Raw genomic sequence first — 21,065 nt, 5'->3', positions numbered from 1 at the left:
GCAGCTTCAAAACATACTGTTGGTAAGAAATGCACCTGCAGAAGATAACTATATAGTATGATTACATCTGTGTAAAAAACAAAAACTAAAACTGTATGTTTATATAAATATGAATGAATAAATAGGAATATGTATATGGAAAAATATGTTCCAAACTGGCTATAGTTGAAGTTATATCTGGAAGGAGATTGCAGTTTGGAGAGGAAACAGTACTAAAGACTACATTGCCTTTGTATTATTGTTCATTCTTTAGAAAGGGAGTGAATTTGCATTTTGTGAAACCAAAAGCTTAATTTTTTTTTTTATCCCATATCTTGTTTTGTGTTCCTTTAGAAGAAAACCCAAAACTTTTGTGCCCTACAATGTTGACCAGAGGGTCCTTTGACCCTTCACTCACTATTCCAGCCACATAAGCTTATATTGATTGCTCAAGTGGGCCAGACTTCTTCCCAACTTAGGTCCTTTATATATGTTTTCTATGCCTGGAAGACTCACTCCATCTCCATTCTTATTCCTGATCCATGTTCTCCATCCATACGCCAGGCCAAGTCCTCATCATCCTTGAAGAACTTTCCCTGACCTTCCCTTCTCCCTTGTCCTGACCACCTTCAGACCAGATCTGGTCCTCTTCCTACCTCTGTTATGTACTTGGTTTTTCTTTCAGGGCCTTTTTTTTTCCCCTACATTTTTATTGGTGCATTACATTTATTCATAATGATGGGTTTTCTTATTACATATTTGCACATGAACACAATATAACAATATAATTTGCCCTCAAGGCCTTTATCACAGTTGTCATTAGGCGTGTGAATGCTTAATGTTGGTCTTGTTTACTGCTGTTCAGACTGCTTCCCCATCAAAGTATGGCACATAGTAGGCACTAAGTCTTTTGAATGAATATTGTCTTTCTTCTCTACTGCAAAAGATGCTATTATTATATGAAAGTTCTAAATGACAGTACAAAATAGTTGACAAATGTATAGAATGAGTATTATTATCATACTCTAGCCATTATATAAACCTCAGTAAACTTTCACTCTTTTTTCTGCTATATATATCAATTGTATATTTTGTTTCTTGTCAAATTATAACTTAAGATTATTATTGTTGTTGATAATACCATGAGGTATGACTGTTGTTTTCTATCCTAAGACTTTAGTTTCATTCTAGTATGTGGCTTATGGGTAAAAATCAAGTTTTAGCACTTTCTTCATGCAAAAGATTATAAAACTGGCTTACTTTTATAATATAAGCATGAACTGGTATTTCGTTTTGCAGTCCTTATGTTGTCCTTGAGGAGGCAGCATTTATTTATAATCATAAAAATAACTCTGAAGCAGTTCTAAGAAGTGTTTGAGGGTGTACCAGCCATGTCATCTTTTAAGCAGGTACTATTTCTTGAACAGGCAGATGAAGCATATTTTATTGGACCAGCTCCCTGCCAAGAGAGCTACCTCTCTATGGAGAAAATTATTCAAGTGGCCAAGATCTCTGCTGCACAGGTAAGACTTCTGAAAAGATTTACAAGAGGAATAAGTTTTCATAATTTATGCAAAATTATTTGTCTAAATTATTTTCTATTTTTAGCCAAGACTTTTTCATTTGGTTTTTGGATTGTCACTGTAAACTAATCACATCTCTTTTCATTCCTCTTCTTGACTGAATCCTGTGTACTTTAGATCTTTTCTGAAGTAAGTAGAGGGAAGATCTAAACTGTATGTAAAAATGGAGAGATATTTCAGCTCTTCTACCTTCAAAATCAGGTGCTAAGAGCATCAGATCCTTCGGGAGAATAGATGATGCTCTAAATTACAAAGTAAAATATAATCAAAAGAGAAATCTTTTTTTCCTTGACTTCTAGGTGTCATTGTAGGAATTCACCATCTGTTTTTCCAGTATCCCAGGCTCAGAATTTGGATATTATTACATCTCTTCTTCATCCTTCAAAATGAAATAGGAACCAACTTTTGTTGAATCTTTCTTTGAAATGGCTCCAGACACAGTATTTTTTGATCACATAGCCAGATCTTTTGATCTCTTATCTGGATTTATGAGTCTCAGCTGATTTTCCTACTTTTAAATCTGTTACCAATTCAATCAGTTCTCCATACTTCCATGTGAACATTTCTTAAATATGGTTCCTTATTATTTTCTGCCTCTCTCACTGCCCCATTTTCAAAACAACCCCACTCCTTCCCTATCTTATCTATTAGTAAATTTTCCTTGGTTTCAAGATAAAGTCCAAACTCTTTAGCATAGCACACAAAAGAGCTTCTGATATTATCCCTTTCTATTTATCAAGACTTTAGGGCTAGGGTATAGCTTAGTGGTAAAGAGTACTTGCTTAGCATATGTAAAGCCCTGGGTTCAATCCCTAGAACTGCAAACAACAACAAAAATCCTAAAAAAAAAAAAAAAAAAAAAACTTGTGTTTTGTCTCCAGTTCTTTATAATAACTAATAAACTTCTCCCTCTTCTTTACACACCATGCTATTTCATCTATGCATTTTCTGATATCGTTCTACCTGGCAAGTGTCTCTTCCCCCATTTCCTTTCATCCATGCATTTACTCTCTCAGCCAGCACTGATTGGTTTCCTGTTTTGTGCCAGTTTCTAACCATGGATGCAGCACTAAATAAGATGGAGACAGTTCTACCCCTACAAAGCTATGCTGTAGTGGGTGAAACAAATAATAAACATTTAAACAAATAGAAAATAGAACAAGCAGAGTAATACTTGGTGGGAAGAAAGTAAAGCAGAATAAGGTGACAAAGACTGGATGGGAGGTACTTTTAAATAGGATAGTCAGGAGTGACAATGAAACAAAGACCTAAACAAGCCAGGAATGGGGGCCTGAGTCACTGTAATCCCAGAGACTCAGAGGCTGAGGCAGGAGGATGGCAAGTTCGAGGCCAGTCTTAGCAATTTAGCAAGGCCCTCAGAAACTTACTGAGACCCTGTCTCAAAATAAAAAGGGCTGGGGATATGGATGTGCTTAAGCCCCTGGGTTCAATCCCCAGTACCGGAAAAAAAAATTCATTTAGGTTGACCAACCTCCTTATTTTATTATTACTTTATCCTTTAAAAAAATTCCATGGGCTGGTATAATGGCTCAGTGGTAGAGTGCTTGCCTGGCACATATGAGGCACTGGGTTTGATTCTCAACACCACATAAAAATAAATAAAATAAAGATATTGTGTCTATCTACAATATATATATATTTATTTATTTAAAGACAGAAAGAAAACTTTAGTTAGAGTTGAAAATCCACTCCCTTTTTAATGACCATTCTCTGCAACCATTTTAGTTTAAGTTATAACCCTCTAGAAAATATATGACATGCAGAATTTCTAGAGAATTTATCAATTCTATGTCTCTTTTGGTTAGTATTGTGTTAGATGCTATAGACAAATATTGAGAAGATAATAGATACTATTTGGAAAAGAATAAATAGCCCTATTAAGAGATATTAGCAGATGGCAGAGATTTTAGGGCAGGTATGTTAGTCAGCTTTCCATTACTATATAACAAATACCCAAGATAATCAACTTATAAAGAAAAAAGGTTTGTTAAGGCTCACAGTTTTAGAGGTTTTAGTCCATGATTGGTTAGCCTTGTTGCCCCGGGCAAAATAACATTTCATGCTGGGAGTACATGGTAAAGCAAAACTGCTCACCTCATGGCTGGGGAACAAAAGAGAAAAAGGAAAAGACTAGGCAACACAATCTTCTTTGAGGGCACTCCCTCCCAGTGACCTAAAGACCTCTCATCGTGCCCCGCCTCTTACAGTTCCACTGCCTTCCAGGTGTTGGGGACCACACCTTTAATAGGAGATCCCAGTGTTCTGCCCCTATTAATAAAGTCATAAACTTCTTGAGGCTGTTTTGGGATTGCAATTGAACTCTATTTTCACAAGGAGATAGCTACTTTTCTCTGAACTCTATCTAGTTGATCAAAGAATGCCATCAAATTAAGTATCTACTAACAATAAAGAGAACAGGCAATGAATACTTCAGAAATGAAATTAAGGAAACAATTAACTTTCATAATAGCATCAGTAAGGATCAAATATGAATCAATAGCACAAACGGTTTAAAACCTACTTGTAAATCTCTACTAAAACGTTGCTGAAAGAAGTTCTAAATGAATAGATATGTCACTGGAAGACTCACTATTGGTAAGATGGCAATTCTTTCCAAATTAATCTGCATATTTAATTCATTATTTTTTATTTTTGTTTTTGGTACCCTTTTGACACTAAGCAAGCACACCACCACTGAGCTACATCCCCAACCTTCTTTAAAAAATTATTTTGAGGGCTGGGGATATAGCTCAGTTGGTAGAGTGCTTGCCACACATGCACAAGACCATGGGTTCAATCTCCAACACCATACACACACACAAAAAAAGTTATTTTGAAACAGGGTCTTTTTGCTAAGTTACCCAGGCTGGCAACTTATGATTCAACTGCCTCAGCTCCCCAATAGCTGGGATTACAGGCATACACCACTGCACCTGGCTTAATTCATTCTTTATCAAAATCCCAACAAGGTTGTTGGACAAATTGGTAAGCCAATCCTAAGATAGCCTAGCTGTACTGGCTAAAAGAATTTTAGCTCTACTAGCTAAAACAATTTTGAAAAGACTAACAAATTTATACCAATAAATGAATTCAGCAAAGTGGCAGAATATAAAATCAACACGCATAAATCAAAAGCATTTCTGTATATCAGCGACAAAACTTCTGAAACGGAAATGAGGAAAAATACTCCATTCACAATATCCTCAAAAAAAATAAAATACTTGGGAATCAACCTAACAAAAGACGTGAAAGATTTATACAATGAAAACTACAGAACCCTAAAGAGAAGTAGAAGAAGATCTTAGAAGATGGAAAAATATACCCTGTTCATGGATAGGCAGAACTAACATCATCAAAATGGCAATATTACCAAAAGTTCTCTATAGGTTTAATGCAATGCCAATCAAAATCCCAATGGCATTTCTTGTAGAAATAGATAAAGCAATCATGAAATTCATATGGAATAATAAAAGACCCAGAATAGCAAAAGCAATTCTAAGCAGGAAGTGTGAATCAGGCGGTATAGCGATACCAGATTTCAAACTATATTACAGAGCAATAGTAACAAAAACAGCATGGTACTGGTACCAAAACAGGAGGGTGGACCAATGGTACATAATAGAGGACACAGAGACTAATCCACAAAGTTACAACTATCTTATATTTGATAAAGGGGCTAAAAGCATGCAATGGAGGAAGGATAGCATCTTCAACAAATGGTGTTGGGAAAACTGGAAATCCATATGCAACAAAATGAAACTGAATCCCCTCTTCTCAACATGCACAAAAGTTAACTCAAAATGGATCAAGGAGCTTGATATCAAATCAGAGACTCTGCGTCTGATAGAAGAAAGAGTTGGCTCCGATCTACATATTGTGGGGTTGGGCTCCAAATTCCTTAATAGGACACCCATAGCTCAAGAGTTAATAACAAGAATCAATAAATGGGACTTACTCTAACTAAAAAGTTTTTTCTCAGCAAGAGAAACAATAAGAGAGGTAAATAAGGAGCCTACATCATGGGAACAAATTTTTACTCCTCACACTTCAGATAGAGCCCTAATATCCAGAGTATACAAAGAACTCAAAAAATTAGTCAATAAGATAACAAATAACCCAATCAACAAATGGGCCAAGGACCTGAAAGACACTTCTCAGAGGAGGACATACAATCAATCAACAAGTACATGAAAAAATGCTCACCATCTCTAGCAGTCAGAGAAATGCAAATCAAAACCACCCTAAGATACCATCTCACTCCAGTAAGATTGGCAGCCATTATGAAGTCAAACAACAACAAGTGCTGGCAAGGATATGGGGAAAAGGGTACTCTTGTACATTGCTGGTGGGACTGCAAATTTGTGCAACCAATTTGGAAAGCAGTATGGAGATTCCTGGGAAAGCTGGGAATGGAACCACCATTTGACCCAGCTATTGCCCTTCTTGGACTATTCCCTGAAGACCTTAAAAGAGCTTACTACAGGGATACTGCCACATCGATGTTCATAGCAGCACAATTCACAATAGCTAGACTGTGGAACCAACCCAGATGCCCTTCAATAGATGCATGGATAAAAAAAAAATGTGGCATTTATACACCATGGAGTATTATGCAGCACTTAAAAATGACAAAATCATGGAATTTGCAGGGAAATGGATGGCACTAGAGCAGATTATGCTTAGTGAAGCTAGCCAATCCCTAAAAAACAAATACCAAATGTCTTCTTTGATATAATGAGAGCAACTAAGAACAGAGCAGGGAGGAAGAGCAGGAAGAAAAGGTTAACATTAAACAGAGACATGAGATGGGAAGGAAAGGGAGAGATAAGGGAAATTGCATGGAAATGAAGGGAGACCCTCATTGCTATACAAAATTACATATAAGAGGTTGTGAGGGGAATGGGAAAATAAACAAGGAGAGAAATGAATTACAGTAGATGGGGTAGAGAGAGAAGATGGGAGGGGATGGGAGGGGGGATAGTAGAGGATAGGAAAGGTAGCAGAATACAACAGTTACTAATAGGGCATTATGTAAAATTGTGGATGTTTAACCAATGTGATTCTGCAATCTGCATTTGGGGTAAAAATTGGGAGTTCATAACCCACTTGAATCTAATGTATGAAATATGATATGTCAAGAGCTTTGTAATGTTGTGAACAACCAATAAAAAAAGCAAAACTGCAATCAAGACAGAGTATTATTAGTATTAGGATAAATATATAGGTCAGTGGTGCAGAATCAAGACAGTCCAAAATTAAACACATACATACAATATACATACACTAAATATTAAAATGAATGAATGAAATGTACAGATTAATATGGAAAGAATTGCCATCTTACCAATAGTGAGTCTTACAAACTTATGATATATCTATTTAGAAACTTCATATGTATATGTGTGTGTGTGTGTGTGTGTGTGTGTGTGTGTGTATGTGTGTGTGTATAGTCATAAACTTCTTGAGGCTATTTTGGGATTGCAATTGAATGATATATATGATATATATATGATAGATAGATATAAATACAGATATATAGATAGATATAGATACAGATATATAGATATATATATGCACAGACATATATATATATATATATATATGAATATCTGTTTGCAAAAAAAGGTGAACCTAAAGTCTGGATCTTAGAGCCTTGTCTCACACAAACAAAAAATTAACTTGAAATGTTTTATGGACCTAAATGTTAGAGCTAAAACTAAAAAACACTTCTAGGAGAAAACCTTTGAGGCCTTGGGTTAAGTAAAAATTTCTTAGGCTACTATGAGCAAGATCCATAAAAGAAAAAAGTGATAAAATGGTTATCTTCAAAATTTAAAATTTGAGTGCTAGGGCTGTAGCTCAGTGGTAGAACACTTGTCTGGTATACATGAGGCTCTAGGGTGGATCCCAAGCACCTCCAAAATATATGTCCTTTAAAATATAAAACTTTTGCTCTTCAGGGAAACCATTTAAAAACATAAAAACAATGTTCTGATTGGAAGAACTATGTTCAAAACATGTATTCAATAAAAGGCTTGAATATATAAAGAGCAGTTATATATATAATGAAGCAACCCAAATTTTTTTTAATGGGAAAAGTATTTGAATAAATACTTAAGTAAAATGTCCCACAAACCATTAAAAGATGCTTAAAATATTAGCTATTAGTATATGTATGTGTGTATATGTATATGTATGTTTGTTTAATTTTGGACAGTCTATTCTGCTCCACTGACCTTTATATTTATCCTAATACTAATACCACTCTATCTTGATTGCAGTTTTGCTTTTGATTGTTATAAACTTGTTAATCTTTTCAAAATTGTTTTAGCTAGTATAGCTAAATCCAATGACAATAAAATATCACTTCATATTCATTAGGATGCTATGATACAAAGGACAGATAATAACAAGTGTTGGTAAGGATGTAGAGAAATTGGAACCCTCATATATTACCTGTGGAAGTGTAAACTGGCACAGGCACTTTGGAAAACAATTTTGCTGTTCCTCAGAAACTTAAAGAGTTAACATATGGAACAGTAACTCCACTTCTTAGGTATATATTCAAAAGAAATGAAAACATACATGCATACAAAAACTTCAACATGAATATTCATAGCAACATTACTCACAAAAGCCAAAAAGTGAAAACAACCCAAATATCCATCAATTTCAGGATGGATAAATATAATGTGATATACTATAGAATATTATCTGGTAATAAAAAATGAAGTACTGATACATACCAAGAAATGAATGAACCACTGGGCACAGTAGTATATGTCTGTAATCCCAGTGGCTCTGGAGGCAGAGGCAGGAGAATAGCCAGTTCAAAGCCAGCCTTAGCAACTTAGTGAGGTGCTAAGAAACTCAATGAGACCCTATCTCCAAAGAAAATACAAAAAAAGGGCTGGGGATGTGCCTCAGTGGTTAAGTGCCCCAGAGTTTAATTCTTGGTACCAAAAAAAAAAAAAACAGAATGAACTTTGGAAACATTATGTTCAATAAATGAAGGCAGTCACAAAAGACTGTGTGAATTTTGTGATTCCACTTATATGAAATGTCCATGATTAATCAAATTTATAGACATAGGGAGATTAGTGGTAGCCTACAACTGGGAGGGAAGGCTGCTGAAAGGCATGGGGTTTTATTTTCTGAGTTGGTGAAAGTTTGCATAATTTGATTTTACTCAATATCTTAGATTACAGTGATGATTGCACAATTCTGTGAAGATACTAAAATTATTGGATTGGTTGAGTTTTATGGCATATGAGTTATATATTAATAATAATGGTTTAAAAAGTACAGTACAGCATTTTCTTTATCCATTATCTGTTGAAGGACATCTAGCTTGGTTCATAGTTTAGCTATTGTGAATTGAGCTGCTATAAACATTGATTGGCTGTGTAACTGTAGTATGTTGATTTTACGTCCTTTGGGTATAAACAAAGAGTGGGATAGCTGGGTCAAATGGTGGTTCCATTTCAAGTTTTCTGAGGAACATCCATACTGCTTTCCTATAACTAATTAAAACAAATTAAAATGAATTTTTTAAACTGTTGTACCACTACATATCCACTAGAATGGCTAACACCAAAAAAGATTGACAGTATAATGTGTTGGTAAGGATGTGGAAAAACTTGGAATCATCCTACATTGCTAGTGAATACAAAAATAGTACAAAAATAGTACAACTGCTTTGGCTGTTTCTTTAAAAGTTAAATACAGGGCTAGGGCTGTAGCTCGACAATAGAGAACTTGGCTAGCATATATGAGGATTGTGTTCGATCCTCAGCACCACATAAAAATAAATAAATAAAATAAAGGTACTGTGTCTATATACAACTAAAAATTATTTTTTTAAAAAGTTAACTAGGGGCTGGAATTATGGCTCAGGTCTAGAGTGCCCGCCTAACAAGTCTAAGGCCCTGGGTTCAATCCTCAGCACCACATAAAAAAAATAAAATAAAAGTATTGTGTTCAACTACAATTAAAAACAAATATTTTTTAAAAAGAAGTTAACTATATAATTACTATAGATGACCCAACAATTGTACTCATGAATATTTACCCAAAAGAAATGAAAAAAAATGCCTGCAAAAACTTATATAGGTATATTTATAGCAACATTATTCATAATAACCCCAAACTGGAAAAATATCCAAATAAATAATATGATATATTAATGCAGTAGAATCTATACTATAAAAAGGAATGAGCTACTGACACATACGACAATATGAAATAATGCTATATGAAATAATGACACAGTCTGGTGGTGGTGCACACCTGTAATCCCAACACTCTGCTCAAGACGCTGAGGCAGGATAGTGAATTCAAAGCCAGCCTCCGCAATTTTGTGAAGCACTAAGCAACTTAATGAGACCCTATCTTTAAATAAAATATAAAAAAGAGCTAGGGATGTGGCTCAGTGGTTAAATGCCCCTGGGTTCAATCCCTGGTACAAAAAAAAAAAAATCCAGACATACATGAAACTATGTCTTTATATAAAATTTTTTTACATATAAAAAATTTGCATATAAAATTACAGAAACAGAAGGCAAGAGAGTGGTTGCTTGGGTCCTTAGAACAGGGATTGACTGTATTTGGGCATGTGGGGGTGTTTTCAAATGATGAAAGAATTCTAAAACTAGATTATAGTGACAGTTGCACAGTTGTATAAATTTACCAAATTCATCAACCTATAAGTAGGTGAATGTTATGTATTATAAATCAAAAACCAAAACAACCGGGCTGGGGTTGTAGCTTAGTGGTAGAGCACTTGAACACTAAAATTGAATTTTTGAGACTCTAAACTGTCTGTAAAATGTGACCATCCAACATTATCAGTAACTAGATTTTGCTGTTTGCTGCTAGAGGATGTGGGTTATTCTATTTGTATGAATTTTCCAGGCAACTGGACTTACCCCTTTAATTTGAAATGCTCTTTGTACATACCTATTTTGAAATCGGGTTGGCTAAGCTGTTTGTTTTTCTTTTTGCATTCTCTTGACTATAATTACGATACATCCTTATTACTTTTGAAAAACAAATATGCCCTGGCCACTGATGTTGGAGAGAGTTGCTTCATCCTTTATTAAATCACCCACGCCTCTTCCTTTTGGCTGACTTTTGTTTCCTCTGTTTGCTGTCAACGTGTTTACTCTTAGAAATCTTGCTATTGTCAGTTACTGATTTTCCTTTCTATCTGCTAGAAAGCCAGACAAGTAAACCTAATAAAATTCTTAGTAAATTAGAAGTAAGTAGACTAAAGTCTGAGGGATTCCTCTTTCACTAACATACATAAACACTCTACTACCTGACTTTTTGCTTGCTTTTTAGCATATTTCAGAAAGATAACATTGACAGATAGTAACCTGAGGATTATGAGGTATTAATGTCTAGCGCACTCTTTCTAGCTTTTGGATATTGTAGTTTCAATTCTAGGGCAATTGTACACAGAGACAAAGTAAACAAAAGCCTCTCACCCTGTGCTTCTTGACATTCTTCTCAATTAGTATTATTCTTTTTTCTTTTTTCTGCAATATGGGAGATTGAACCTAGGGGCACTTTACCACTTTACCACTGTTTACTAGTTAACATCCCTAGTTCTTTTTATGTTTTATTTTGAGACCTTCCAAATTGCTGGGGTTACAGGCTTGTGCCATCAGATCGGCCCTAATAGCAGTATTTTTTTTAGTTAAAATATAGATTCTTCTGTGCCATCTGATCTAGAAATCCCACTTCTAGGTATAAACCTAAAAGAATTAAAAGCAGAGACTCAAACAGATACTTATATACCAATGCTTATAACAGCATTATTCACAATAGCCAAAAGGCAGAAGTAACCCACATATCCATCAACAGATGAATGGGTAAGCAAAATGTGGAATATACATACAGTGCAATATTATTAAAAAGAATAAAATTATTATTAAAAAGAATAAAATTCTGATACATGCTACAATATGGATGAACTTTGAAAACATTATGGTAAATGAAGTAAGTCAGACCCAGAGGGACAAATATCATACAATTCCATTTAAGCAAGGTACATAGACTAGACAAACTCATAGACAGAAAGTAAAATAGAATTTACCAGGGACCTGTGGGGTGAAGGGAATGGAAATTTTGTTTATAATCATGAAGACATTCTGGAGATGGATGTTGATGTTTGTAAGACATTGTGAATATATGCCACTGAATCCTGTACTTAAAAAAGTGATTAAAAGTGGAAAATTTTAAGTTATGTATATATTACTACACTTTTTTAAAATGATAAGAACTGGGGATGTAGCTTAGAGGTAATTTCATTTGCTTGGTATGCAGACCCTGTTTTGAGTCCTCCCTCACACACACACACACACACACACACACACACACACACACACACACAAAGTAGATTCTTATGGCTTATTTGAGGCTTCTGAACTAAGTTTGTATGTTCCAGACATCTCTTGGGAAGCAGATTTTGATAGAGACCATAATGTGCCTGTGGCAGTGTATGGAGAAGCCTCCCTAGAGAAGCATAGCTTCACCTGCATCAAAGCTTTGCTAATTGAGAACTAACAGGTTTGTCATTTTATTTCTCACTTCTAGGCTATCCATCCAGGATATGGTTTTCTTTCTGAAAACGTGGAATTTGCTGAACTTTGTAAGCAAGAAGGAATTATTTTTATCGGTCCTCCTTCATCTGCAATTAGAGACATGGGTATAAAAAGGTACAAATTGATATATTTTTAAATATAACCATAGAAAGTTCAATTGAAAGTTTCCTTTACCTATAATTGGTGTTTTAATTATACACTTTTTTGTCATAGTCATAAATAATTTATCCAAAATGTAAGAAAATTACATTGAGTTACAGAAATATTCAAGTAATCACTGTTTCTAAACAATATATTAATTAGTTTTTTGAACAAAAATAAGGTGTGATAAGCTACTACACAAAATGAGGAAATGTAACTCATAGGCATTTTAGTTTATGTATCAATGTTTGTTTTCTCACACTGTAGTCCTTCCTTTACCTATAGCATGCTTTTTTAAAAGAATTCCATTATAATATTTGTGGTTTTTATGAAAGATTTATAGAATTGGGGTATCTTGGTGTTCTTACTCTAAAGCACATCCAAATCCATAATGGCTGCTGCCGGAGTGCCTATTGTGGAAGGTTATCATGGTGAGGACCAGTCTGACCAGTGCCTGAAAGAACACGCTGAGAGAATTGGTTATCCCGTCATGGTTAAAGCTGTCCGTGGAGGAGGAGGAAAAGTAAGGCTGTGGATGCATGTCTTTGCCATTTCAGGATAGTCTTCTTTGTTTAATTTATGTCAGAGTCATAGCCATCTTTTCCTTTCTTAGGGCATGAGGATCATTAGATCAGAAAAAGAATTTCAGGAGCAGTTAGAATCAGCGCGAAGAGAAGCTAACAAGTCTTTTAATGATGACGCTATGCTGATTGAGAAGTTTGTGGACACGCCAAGGTGGGCTGAGCTTTTTTTTCTGACTCAGATTTTTTTAATTAAATTGTAAAATTAAGGGGCTAGGGTTATAGTCCAGTGGCAGAGCGCTTGCCTCACACATGTAACGCACTGGGTTTGTTCAATCCTGAGCATCACGTAAAAATAAATAAAATAACTAAAGATATTGTGCCCATCTTTTAAAAAAAACTAAAAAATAAAATAAATTATAAAGTTAATACATTCTGTAATATATGAAATTATAATAGTAAATGAGTCCAGGAAGTTCTCCAGTCCCAACTCTGACGTAACCACTGAGTAGAACTTATCATATATATGCAGAAAAAAAATACATACAAAGAATAATGAACAAAATCTTGTGTAATATTATATAAAGTAATATTATATCATATCATATACTAACACATTATAGGCCTCTTTCCATGTCATTAAATGTATATCACCTCATTCTTTTTAATGGTGGCTTAATGGTTATATGATATTGATATATCAGTAATTCATTCAGTATTTTTCTTAGTGGTAGAATTTAGAGTTTTTTATTATTAAAAAATTATTGTAATAGATTAAGCTATATTTATAGAACTTTATGAGCATCAGTTGAGGTAGAGACAGTTTTCCAGATTGAACTATGTTAAGTTAATAATAATGCTAGCAGCTAACATTTATATGGTATTTACCATGTGCCAGATTTTAAGTATTTTATATATACTAAGTATTTGCTGTTTGTTTAATTCTAATGACAGCCTCAATAAGATGCTGAGGCTGGCCTCAAACTTGCAATCCTCCTGACTCAGCTTCCCAAGTTGGTTGGGTTATAGGCATGTGCCACTACACCTGGCTGAAATTCTGTTTTTATGTCTGTTATTTAAAATCAGATAAAATAAGTTTTCTGTTTAATATATTTTTATGGCAATTTTTAAAAATATATATGACCTGCAAGTGGAATGAAAAGAATAATACATTTGGAAGCCATGACCAGAAAGAGAATTACCTTTAAGTTAATGAACTTGAAGTTTTAGATTCTTCTTTTGGATGAGCCTCTTCCAGGACTCCCTACCTAATTATGGATTTGTCATTTTACCTTCTTTTTCTGAAAGAGGGCCCCAAATTATTTTTGTTTCAGGCTCTGTAAAACATGGAACTATACCTGAGCACAACACTGTAAATGAAATTTAATTATCGTTTGATAGTTAAAAAAAAAATAGGAGATCTCAGCATATGCCACTTCTTGGTAGGAAATAAGGCAAAAAAGAAGGAGGTCCTAAGGTAAATTAAAAGTTTCCTTCTGCAAGGAACAGGTTAGCCATCCAAATTAGCATGCTCTTGAGTTAAGAGTTATAGAAGCATGAACTCTCTATCTCAATAACTATAACTCAATGCCTACATTATTTTTTTTCTTGAAGATGTAAATTCTTTACTTGTGGAATCTTAGCCATACAATGCCTCACATTATAATTTATTCTCCCAGTAGCTTGAAAATTCCTGGGAATGAACAACATGGTGATATATAGCATTTTATTTTCTTGTGCATGTTGCTTGGCATACTACGTTCCACATAATAGTTATTGTTTTATGTTTTTTAAATATAGAAGTAATATGAATACATTTTTAAAACTTCTAGAAAATAGAGGAGATAAACAAATACCTTATAATCTTATTTTCCTAATATAAATATAAGCTTTTCTGTTCTGTAATTTGTAGCAGTAACAATGGAATATTATAATCATACTATATATATATATATATATATATATATATATATATATATATATATATATATATATACTGCTAAATAATTACCTATTGAACTAACAGAGTGCCTAAAGCTGATCAGAGTGATGCTGACACCTGAGAAAAGTGTCATCAGAACTGTGAAGCTTATTGAGAGACTGGGATAGGAAACCATCTTCAAAGTATATTTTGAAAGTATAAAAGTATATATTTTAAGGGGGAAAAAAATCACATTTCTAGCCGGACACAATGGCTCACTCCTGTAATTCCAGTGGCTTGGGAGGCTGAGGCAGGAGGATTGTGAGTTCAAAGCTAGCCTCAGCAAAAGTGAGGCACTAAGCAACTCAATGAGACTGTCTCTAAATAAAATACAAAATAGAGCTGGGGATGTGACTCTGTGGTCGAGTGTCCCTGAATTCAAGTCTCAGGTAAAAAAAAAAAAAAAATTTAAAAAAAATCACATTTATTCCTCAATTTGCATTCAATTCAAATTTAAAATGGTGGATTAAAAATATAAATAAGAGGGGCTGGGGTCATAGCTCAGTGGTAGAGTCCTTACCTAGCATGGGTGAGGAACTGGGTTTGATCCTCAGCACCACATAAAAACAAATAAATAAGTTAAATTCTTTAAAAAATATATATATATATATATATATATATGAAAATTAAAATTTCAAATTTCAAGGCACTCCTGATAGAATCAGCCAGACTCAACAGTGGCTGAATTGGAGCCATTGGAATTTAATGCACCTCCTGGTTCTCAACTACTTCTAAACACTATGTTCCAGAACCACCAAGTATATAAAGCAACACAGAAAATGGTCCATCAGAAAAAGGAAAAACAAATGATTGGGTGACTACAGAAATCATAACAGAGAACCCAATCTTTCTTTCTTTCTTTTTAATATTTCTTTTTTAGTTTTAGGTGGACACAATATCTTTATTTCACATTTATGTGGTTCTGAGGATCGTACCCAGTGCCTCATACATGGTAGTCGAGCACTCTACCACTGAGCCACAACCCCAGCCCAAGAACCCAATCTTTCTTGAGCTTCCTTTATATATTAAGTAGCCAAAGATAAGGTGTTTCCATCTTCTGACAATGCAGAAAAGAGCTGTTGTGTGTCCCTTGTATGGCCCCTGTGTGTTCCCTCATGGCCTGGAGTTCCTGCTATAGTGTTTCCTTCCCTGTAACAGCTAAAAGATGAGGGAGAATCAGTGGAAGTGTAGCATTTACAATTGGAAATTGACAAATGGTTCAGCTCCAAAATGTAAAGAGCTTAGAGGTCATTGCTTCCATCCAGAAAGCAAGGGAAAAACTGAGCAAAACTAGGGATAAACAACATTTAGACCACTAGAGAATAGATGCCACGGAGCACCCCAACACTCTGAAATCTGGACAGGCTGTGAATTCAGTGCAGCACAGCTGAGATCAACCTTGAAGCAAAAGCTTCTGGAGCTCAACACATAATGGGAATTTTGCCAAATGGCTGGAGGCTGAGTGTGGACTAGCCTGAAAGAGAGAGACCCTGTGGGGCAGAGATTCAGGTTCTATTCCACTTTCATGGAATATTCCACTTTAACTCCTAGAACTCCATTAAATTCTCACAGTGAAAATCCAAGGAAAATTTCCTTATGATTTGGGACAGTGGGAAGAGGGAAACTAACTATTTTGAAATAGACTCAGGGCATTCTGTTCTTCCCAACAAAAGGATTCCTAACTCCCAGGAAAATGTTGCCAGAGCCTCTTCTGGCCTGGGGGAATGACAGCTAGTCAGCTCTAACTCCTCTAGCCCTTCTGTTTCACATAAGGGGAGAAAATTTTTAAAAGGCTAAGAAACAGTTCGGAAAGTCTCAACACAAACACAGGCCCACTAAAAGACCATCTCATCATAAGATTTATAGATTGTTTTTCCTCCCCCACACCCTACTACCACATTGCTATGGTCTGAATGTTTATGTCCCTCAAAAATTTTTATGTTGAAACCTGACTCCCAAAGTGATGGTGTTCAGACCTGTGGACTCTGGAAGGTGATTATCCCATGAAGGAATTATTGCCCTTCTAGAAGGCTTGAGAGAAACCATTTGCCTCTTCTCTCTTCTGCCATATGAGGACACTGTAACAAGTCACCATTTATGAGGAAGAGGCCCTCACCAGACACTGAATCTGCTAGCACATCAATCTTGGATTTTCTCTCCTCTAGAACTGTAAGAAATACATTTCTGCTATTTATAAATTGCGTAGTCTAAGATATTTTGTTAGAGCAGCCAGAACAGACTAAGACACATGTCACCAGGGCTCCAGGACAGTAACAGTAAATTATAATTGAAGGAGCTATAAAATGCAGGCTCTAATTAAGAAGGTTTGGGGTTTGCCAAAAACAGTAAAGGAAAAAAAAAATGAAACAAGAACACTAGAAGAACTGAAACTTCTGGTATAATCTACAGCCACTAGAAACGTTAACACAGCCTACTTCCTAACCATTTTAGTGGAAGACGTCACTGAAGTTCTCTTTACCTCAGATATTATTACCTGATATATCATGTTCTACTTTATTTATTTAGTGTGTGTGATGCTGGGGATTGAACCGAGGTCCTTGTGCATGTGAGGCAAGCACTCTTCCAACTGAGCTACATCAGCCCTCATGTCCCTACTATTTTTTTTTAATTCAAATTTGTTATATATGACAGCAGAATGCATTACAATTTATATTACATATGTAGAGCACAATTTTTCATATCTCTGGTTGTATATAAAGTATATTCACCACTTTTGTGTTTTCATGTACTTAGGGTAATGATGTCCATCTCATTCCTCCATCTTTTCTACCCCCATACCCCCTCCCTCCCTTTGCCCTATATAGAGTTCATCTAATCCTCCCATGCTCCCCCTCCCAACCCTACTATGAATTAGCCTCCTTATATCAGAGAAAACATTCGGCCCTTGGTTTTTTGGGATTGTCTAACTTCGTTTAGCATTTTATTCTCCAACTAACTCCATCCATTTACCTGCAAATGCCATGATTTTATTCTCTTTTATTGCTGAGTAATATTCCATTGTGTATATATACAACATTTTCTTTATCCAATCTTTTACTGAAGGGCATCTAGGTTGGTTCCACAGTTTAGCTATTGTAAATTGTGCTGCTGTAAACATTGATGTGGCTGTGTCCCTGGAGTATGCTGTTTTTAAGTCCTTTGGGTATAGACCAAGGAGAGGGATAGCTGAGTCAAATGGTTGTTCCAGTCCCAGTTTTCCAAGAAATCTCCATACTGCTTTCCATATTGGCTATACCATTTTGCAGCCCCACCAGCAGCATATGAGTGTACCTTTTTCCCCACATCCTTGCCAATACTTATTGTTGTTTATATTCTTAATAGCTGCCATTCTGACTGGAGTGAGATGAAATCTTAGAGTAGTTTTGATTTGCATTCTGAAATTGCTAGAGATGATGAACATTTTTTCATATAGTTGTTGTTAATTGATTGTATGTCATCTTCTGAGAAGTGTCTGTTCATATCCTTGGTCCATTTATTGATTGGGTTATTTGTTTTGGGGGGTTTAGCTTTTTTGAGTTCTTTATATATTCTAGAGATTAGTGCTCTATCTGATGTGCGAGTGGTATAAATTTGCTCCTAAGATGTAGGCTCTCTACTCACCTCACTGATTGTTTGTTTTTGTTTTCTGAGAAGAAGCTTTTTAGTTTGAGTCCATCCCATTTATTGATTCTTGATTTTAATTCTTGCGCTATAGGAGTCTTATTAAGGAAGTCAGAGCTTAATCTGACATAATGGAGATTTGGGCCTACTTTTTCTTCTGTTAGACGCAGTGTCTCTGGATTAATTCCTAGGTCCTTGATCTAGTTTGAGTTGAGTTTTGTGCAAAGTGAGAGATAGGGGTTTAATTTCATTTTTTTACATATGGATTTTCAGTTTTCCAGCACCGTTTGTTGAATAAGCTATCTTTTCTCCAATGTATGTTTTTGGCGCCTTTGTCTAATATAACTATATTAATTATGTGGGTTAGTCTCTGTGTCCTCTATTCTGTACCATTGATCTACCAGTCTATTTTGGTGTCAATACCTACTCTTTTTGTTACTGTTGCTCTGTAGTATAGTTTAAGGTCTGTTTTAGTGATGACACCTGTTTCACTCTTCTTGCTAAGGATTGCTTTAGCTATTCTGGGTCTCTTATTTTTACAGATGAATTTCATGACTGTGTTTTCTATTGCTATGAGGAATGCCATTGGGATTTTGATTGGAACTGCACTAAATCTGTATAGAGCTTTGGGTAGTATGGTCATTTTGTCATGTCCTACTTTTAACAAATAAAATTACAAGACATGCTAAGGGACAGAAAAAGTTCAGTCTGAAAAAAAACAAAGGAAGCATCAGAACAAGACTGGGAATGACATAAATTTAGAAAGATCAGATAGGGAATTTTAAATAACTGATTAATATATAAAAGCTTTAATGGAACAAGCAGACAACATTCAAGAACAGATGGGTAGGGCTGGAGTTGTAGCTCTGTGGTAGAGTGCTTGCCTAGTATGTATGAGGCCCTGGATTTTATCCCCAGTACTACATACTCACACATTCACACACACTCACACACACACATACACATACACATACATACACACACGTGTGCACACACAAAGACAGATGGATTAGGTAAGCAGACAGATGAAAGTGCTAAAAAAATTTTTTTAATGGTAGAAATCAAAAACACTATCCTAGAAATGCAATCATTTGATGGGTTAATTAGTAGCCTCGACTGGGAATACCCAAGGAAAGTATCAGTGATCATGAACTTATATCAATGGAAACTTCCCAAACTGAAATGGAAAGAGAAATAAGAATGAAAAAAAAATGAAATATCCAAGAACTGTGAGAGTTTTTTAAAGTAAAACATATTGTTTGAATATCACGAGGAAAAGAGAAAGAGGAGCAGGAAAAAATATCTTCAGATATTACTTCAGTAATAACAGCCAAGAATTTTCCAAAATTAATGACAAACACCAAACTATAAAACCAGCAAGCTTAGAAGAGGACACCAAATTTGATATTCAAACTTCAGAAAATGAAAAACAAATAGAAGAAAGTTATGGGGGATGGGGGCACATTACCTATGAAAGATCAAGGCTAAGCAATCTCATCAAAAACCTTGTAAGCAAGAAGAAAGTAGAATGAAATAGGAAGTGTTAAAAGAAAAAATAGAAAACCCACCTAGCTTCTGTATCCAGCAAAATCATCCTTTAAATGTGAAGGCTGAATAAAGTCTTTGTAAGAGAAACTGAAGTTGAGGGAATTTCTGGTGAGAAGAACTGCCTTGCAAGAGTTGTTAATAGAAGCTTTTCAAAGAGAAGGAAAATAATAAAGATCAGAAACTCAGGTCTACATAAGAAAGGAAGAGAATTAGAAAAGGAGTGAGTGATGATAAAATCTCTTTTTTTTTCTTATTCTAAATTGATCTAACTGGGGCTGGGGATGTGGCTCAAGTGGTAGCGCTCGCCTGGCATGCGTGCGGCCCGGGTTCGATCCTCAGCACCACATACCAACAAAGATGTTGTGTCCACCGAGAACTAAAAAAAAATAAATAAATATTAAAAATTCTCTCTCTCTCTCTCTCTCTCTTTAAAAAAAAAAAAATTAAATAAATAAATAAATTGACCTAACTGATTACTGCAAGGGGACTGGGGATGTGGCTCAGTTGTAGAGCACCTACTTAGCACACATAAGACCCTAGGTTCCATCCCCAGTACCACACAAAAATATTAATAATAATAATAGCAAGAACAACAATGTGTTTGATGATTTTAGCTTCTGGATAAATGAAATGAAGAGAAAATGGTTAACAAAGCAAGATTTTTTTTTTAATTAGCTCCAAGTATTTTGTCAAGAGAATATATTAGATGAGTTGGAAATTTTTAAAATGGAATATTCACGAAAGATAATATATGAAGACAATGAATTGTTTCAAGTGGTAAAATGAGGTGCTTCACGAAGTGAACGAAAATGAATAGAAATGACTTGTGCTACATTTACAAGACTTCCTGGCTTAATTTTTCCTATGTTTGTGAACTCTTATTTCAAAAAGTTGAGGGGAAAAAATTGCCAACCACTCATTTCCATATTATGGTGATGCAGATGTGAGCTGAACTCTTGTATGAGCATGTCAAAACAAACCTGCTGATCACCAAATGGCCTGCCTTAACCTTATTTTCAAAAGTACTGCATACATTCACTCTTAATATAATTTATCTTAATTT

General features: G+C 35.1%; 1 protein-coding gene across 1 annotated transcript in view; it reads left to right on the top strand.

Moving 5' to 3' along the window:
- Positions 1-21,065, top strand: part of Mccc1 (methylcrotonyl-CoA carboxylase subunit 1) — a 59,211-nt gene that overhangs the window by 7,366 nt on the left and 30,780 nt on the right. Inside the window, exons 4-7 of the mRNA XM_005330253.3 lie at positions 1,407-1,502; positions 12,183-12,304; positions 12,707-12,854; positions 12,945-13,066. Coding sequence (XP_005330310.2) covers positions 1,407-1,502; positions 12,183-12,304; positions 12,707-12,854; positions 12,945-13,066 — 488 coding nt within the window. The remainder of the gene's footprint in view (positions 1-1,406; positions 1,503-12,182; positions 12,305-12,706; positions 12,855-12,944; positions 13,067-21,065) is intronic.

Source organism: Ictidomys tridecemlineatus, chromosome 3 (assembly GCF_052094955.1).
Source record: "Ictidomys tridecemlineatus isolate mIctTri1 chromosome 3, mIctTri1.hap1, whole genome shotgun sequence".
In the NCBI taxonomy this organism is placed as follows: Eukaryota; Metazoa; Chordata; class Mammalia; order Rodentia; family Sciuridae; genus Ictidomys; species Ictidomys tridecemlineatus.
The sequence above is the reverse complement of the archived record's forward strand: the minus strand, read 5'-3'. Positions and strand labels throughout refer to the sequence as shown.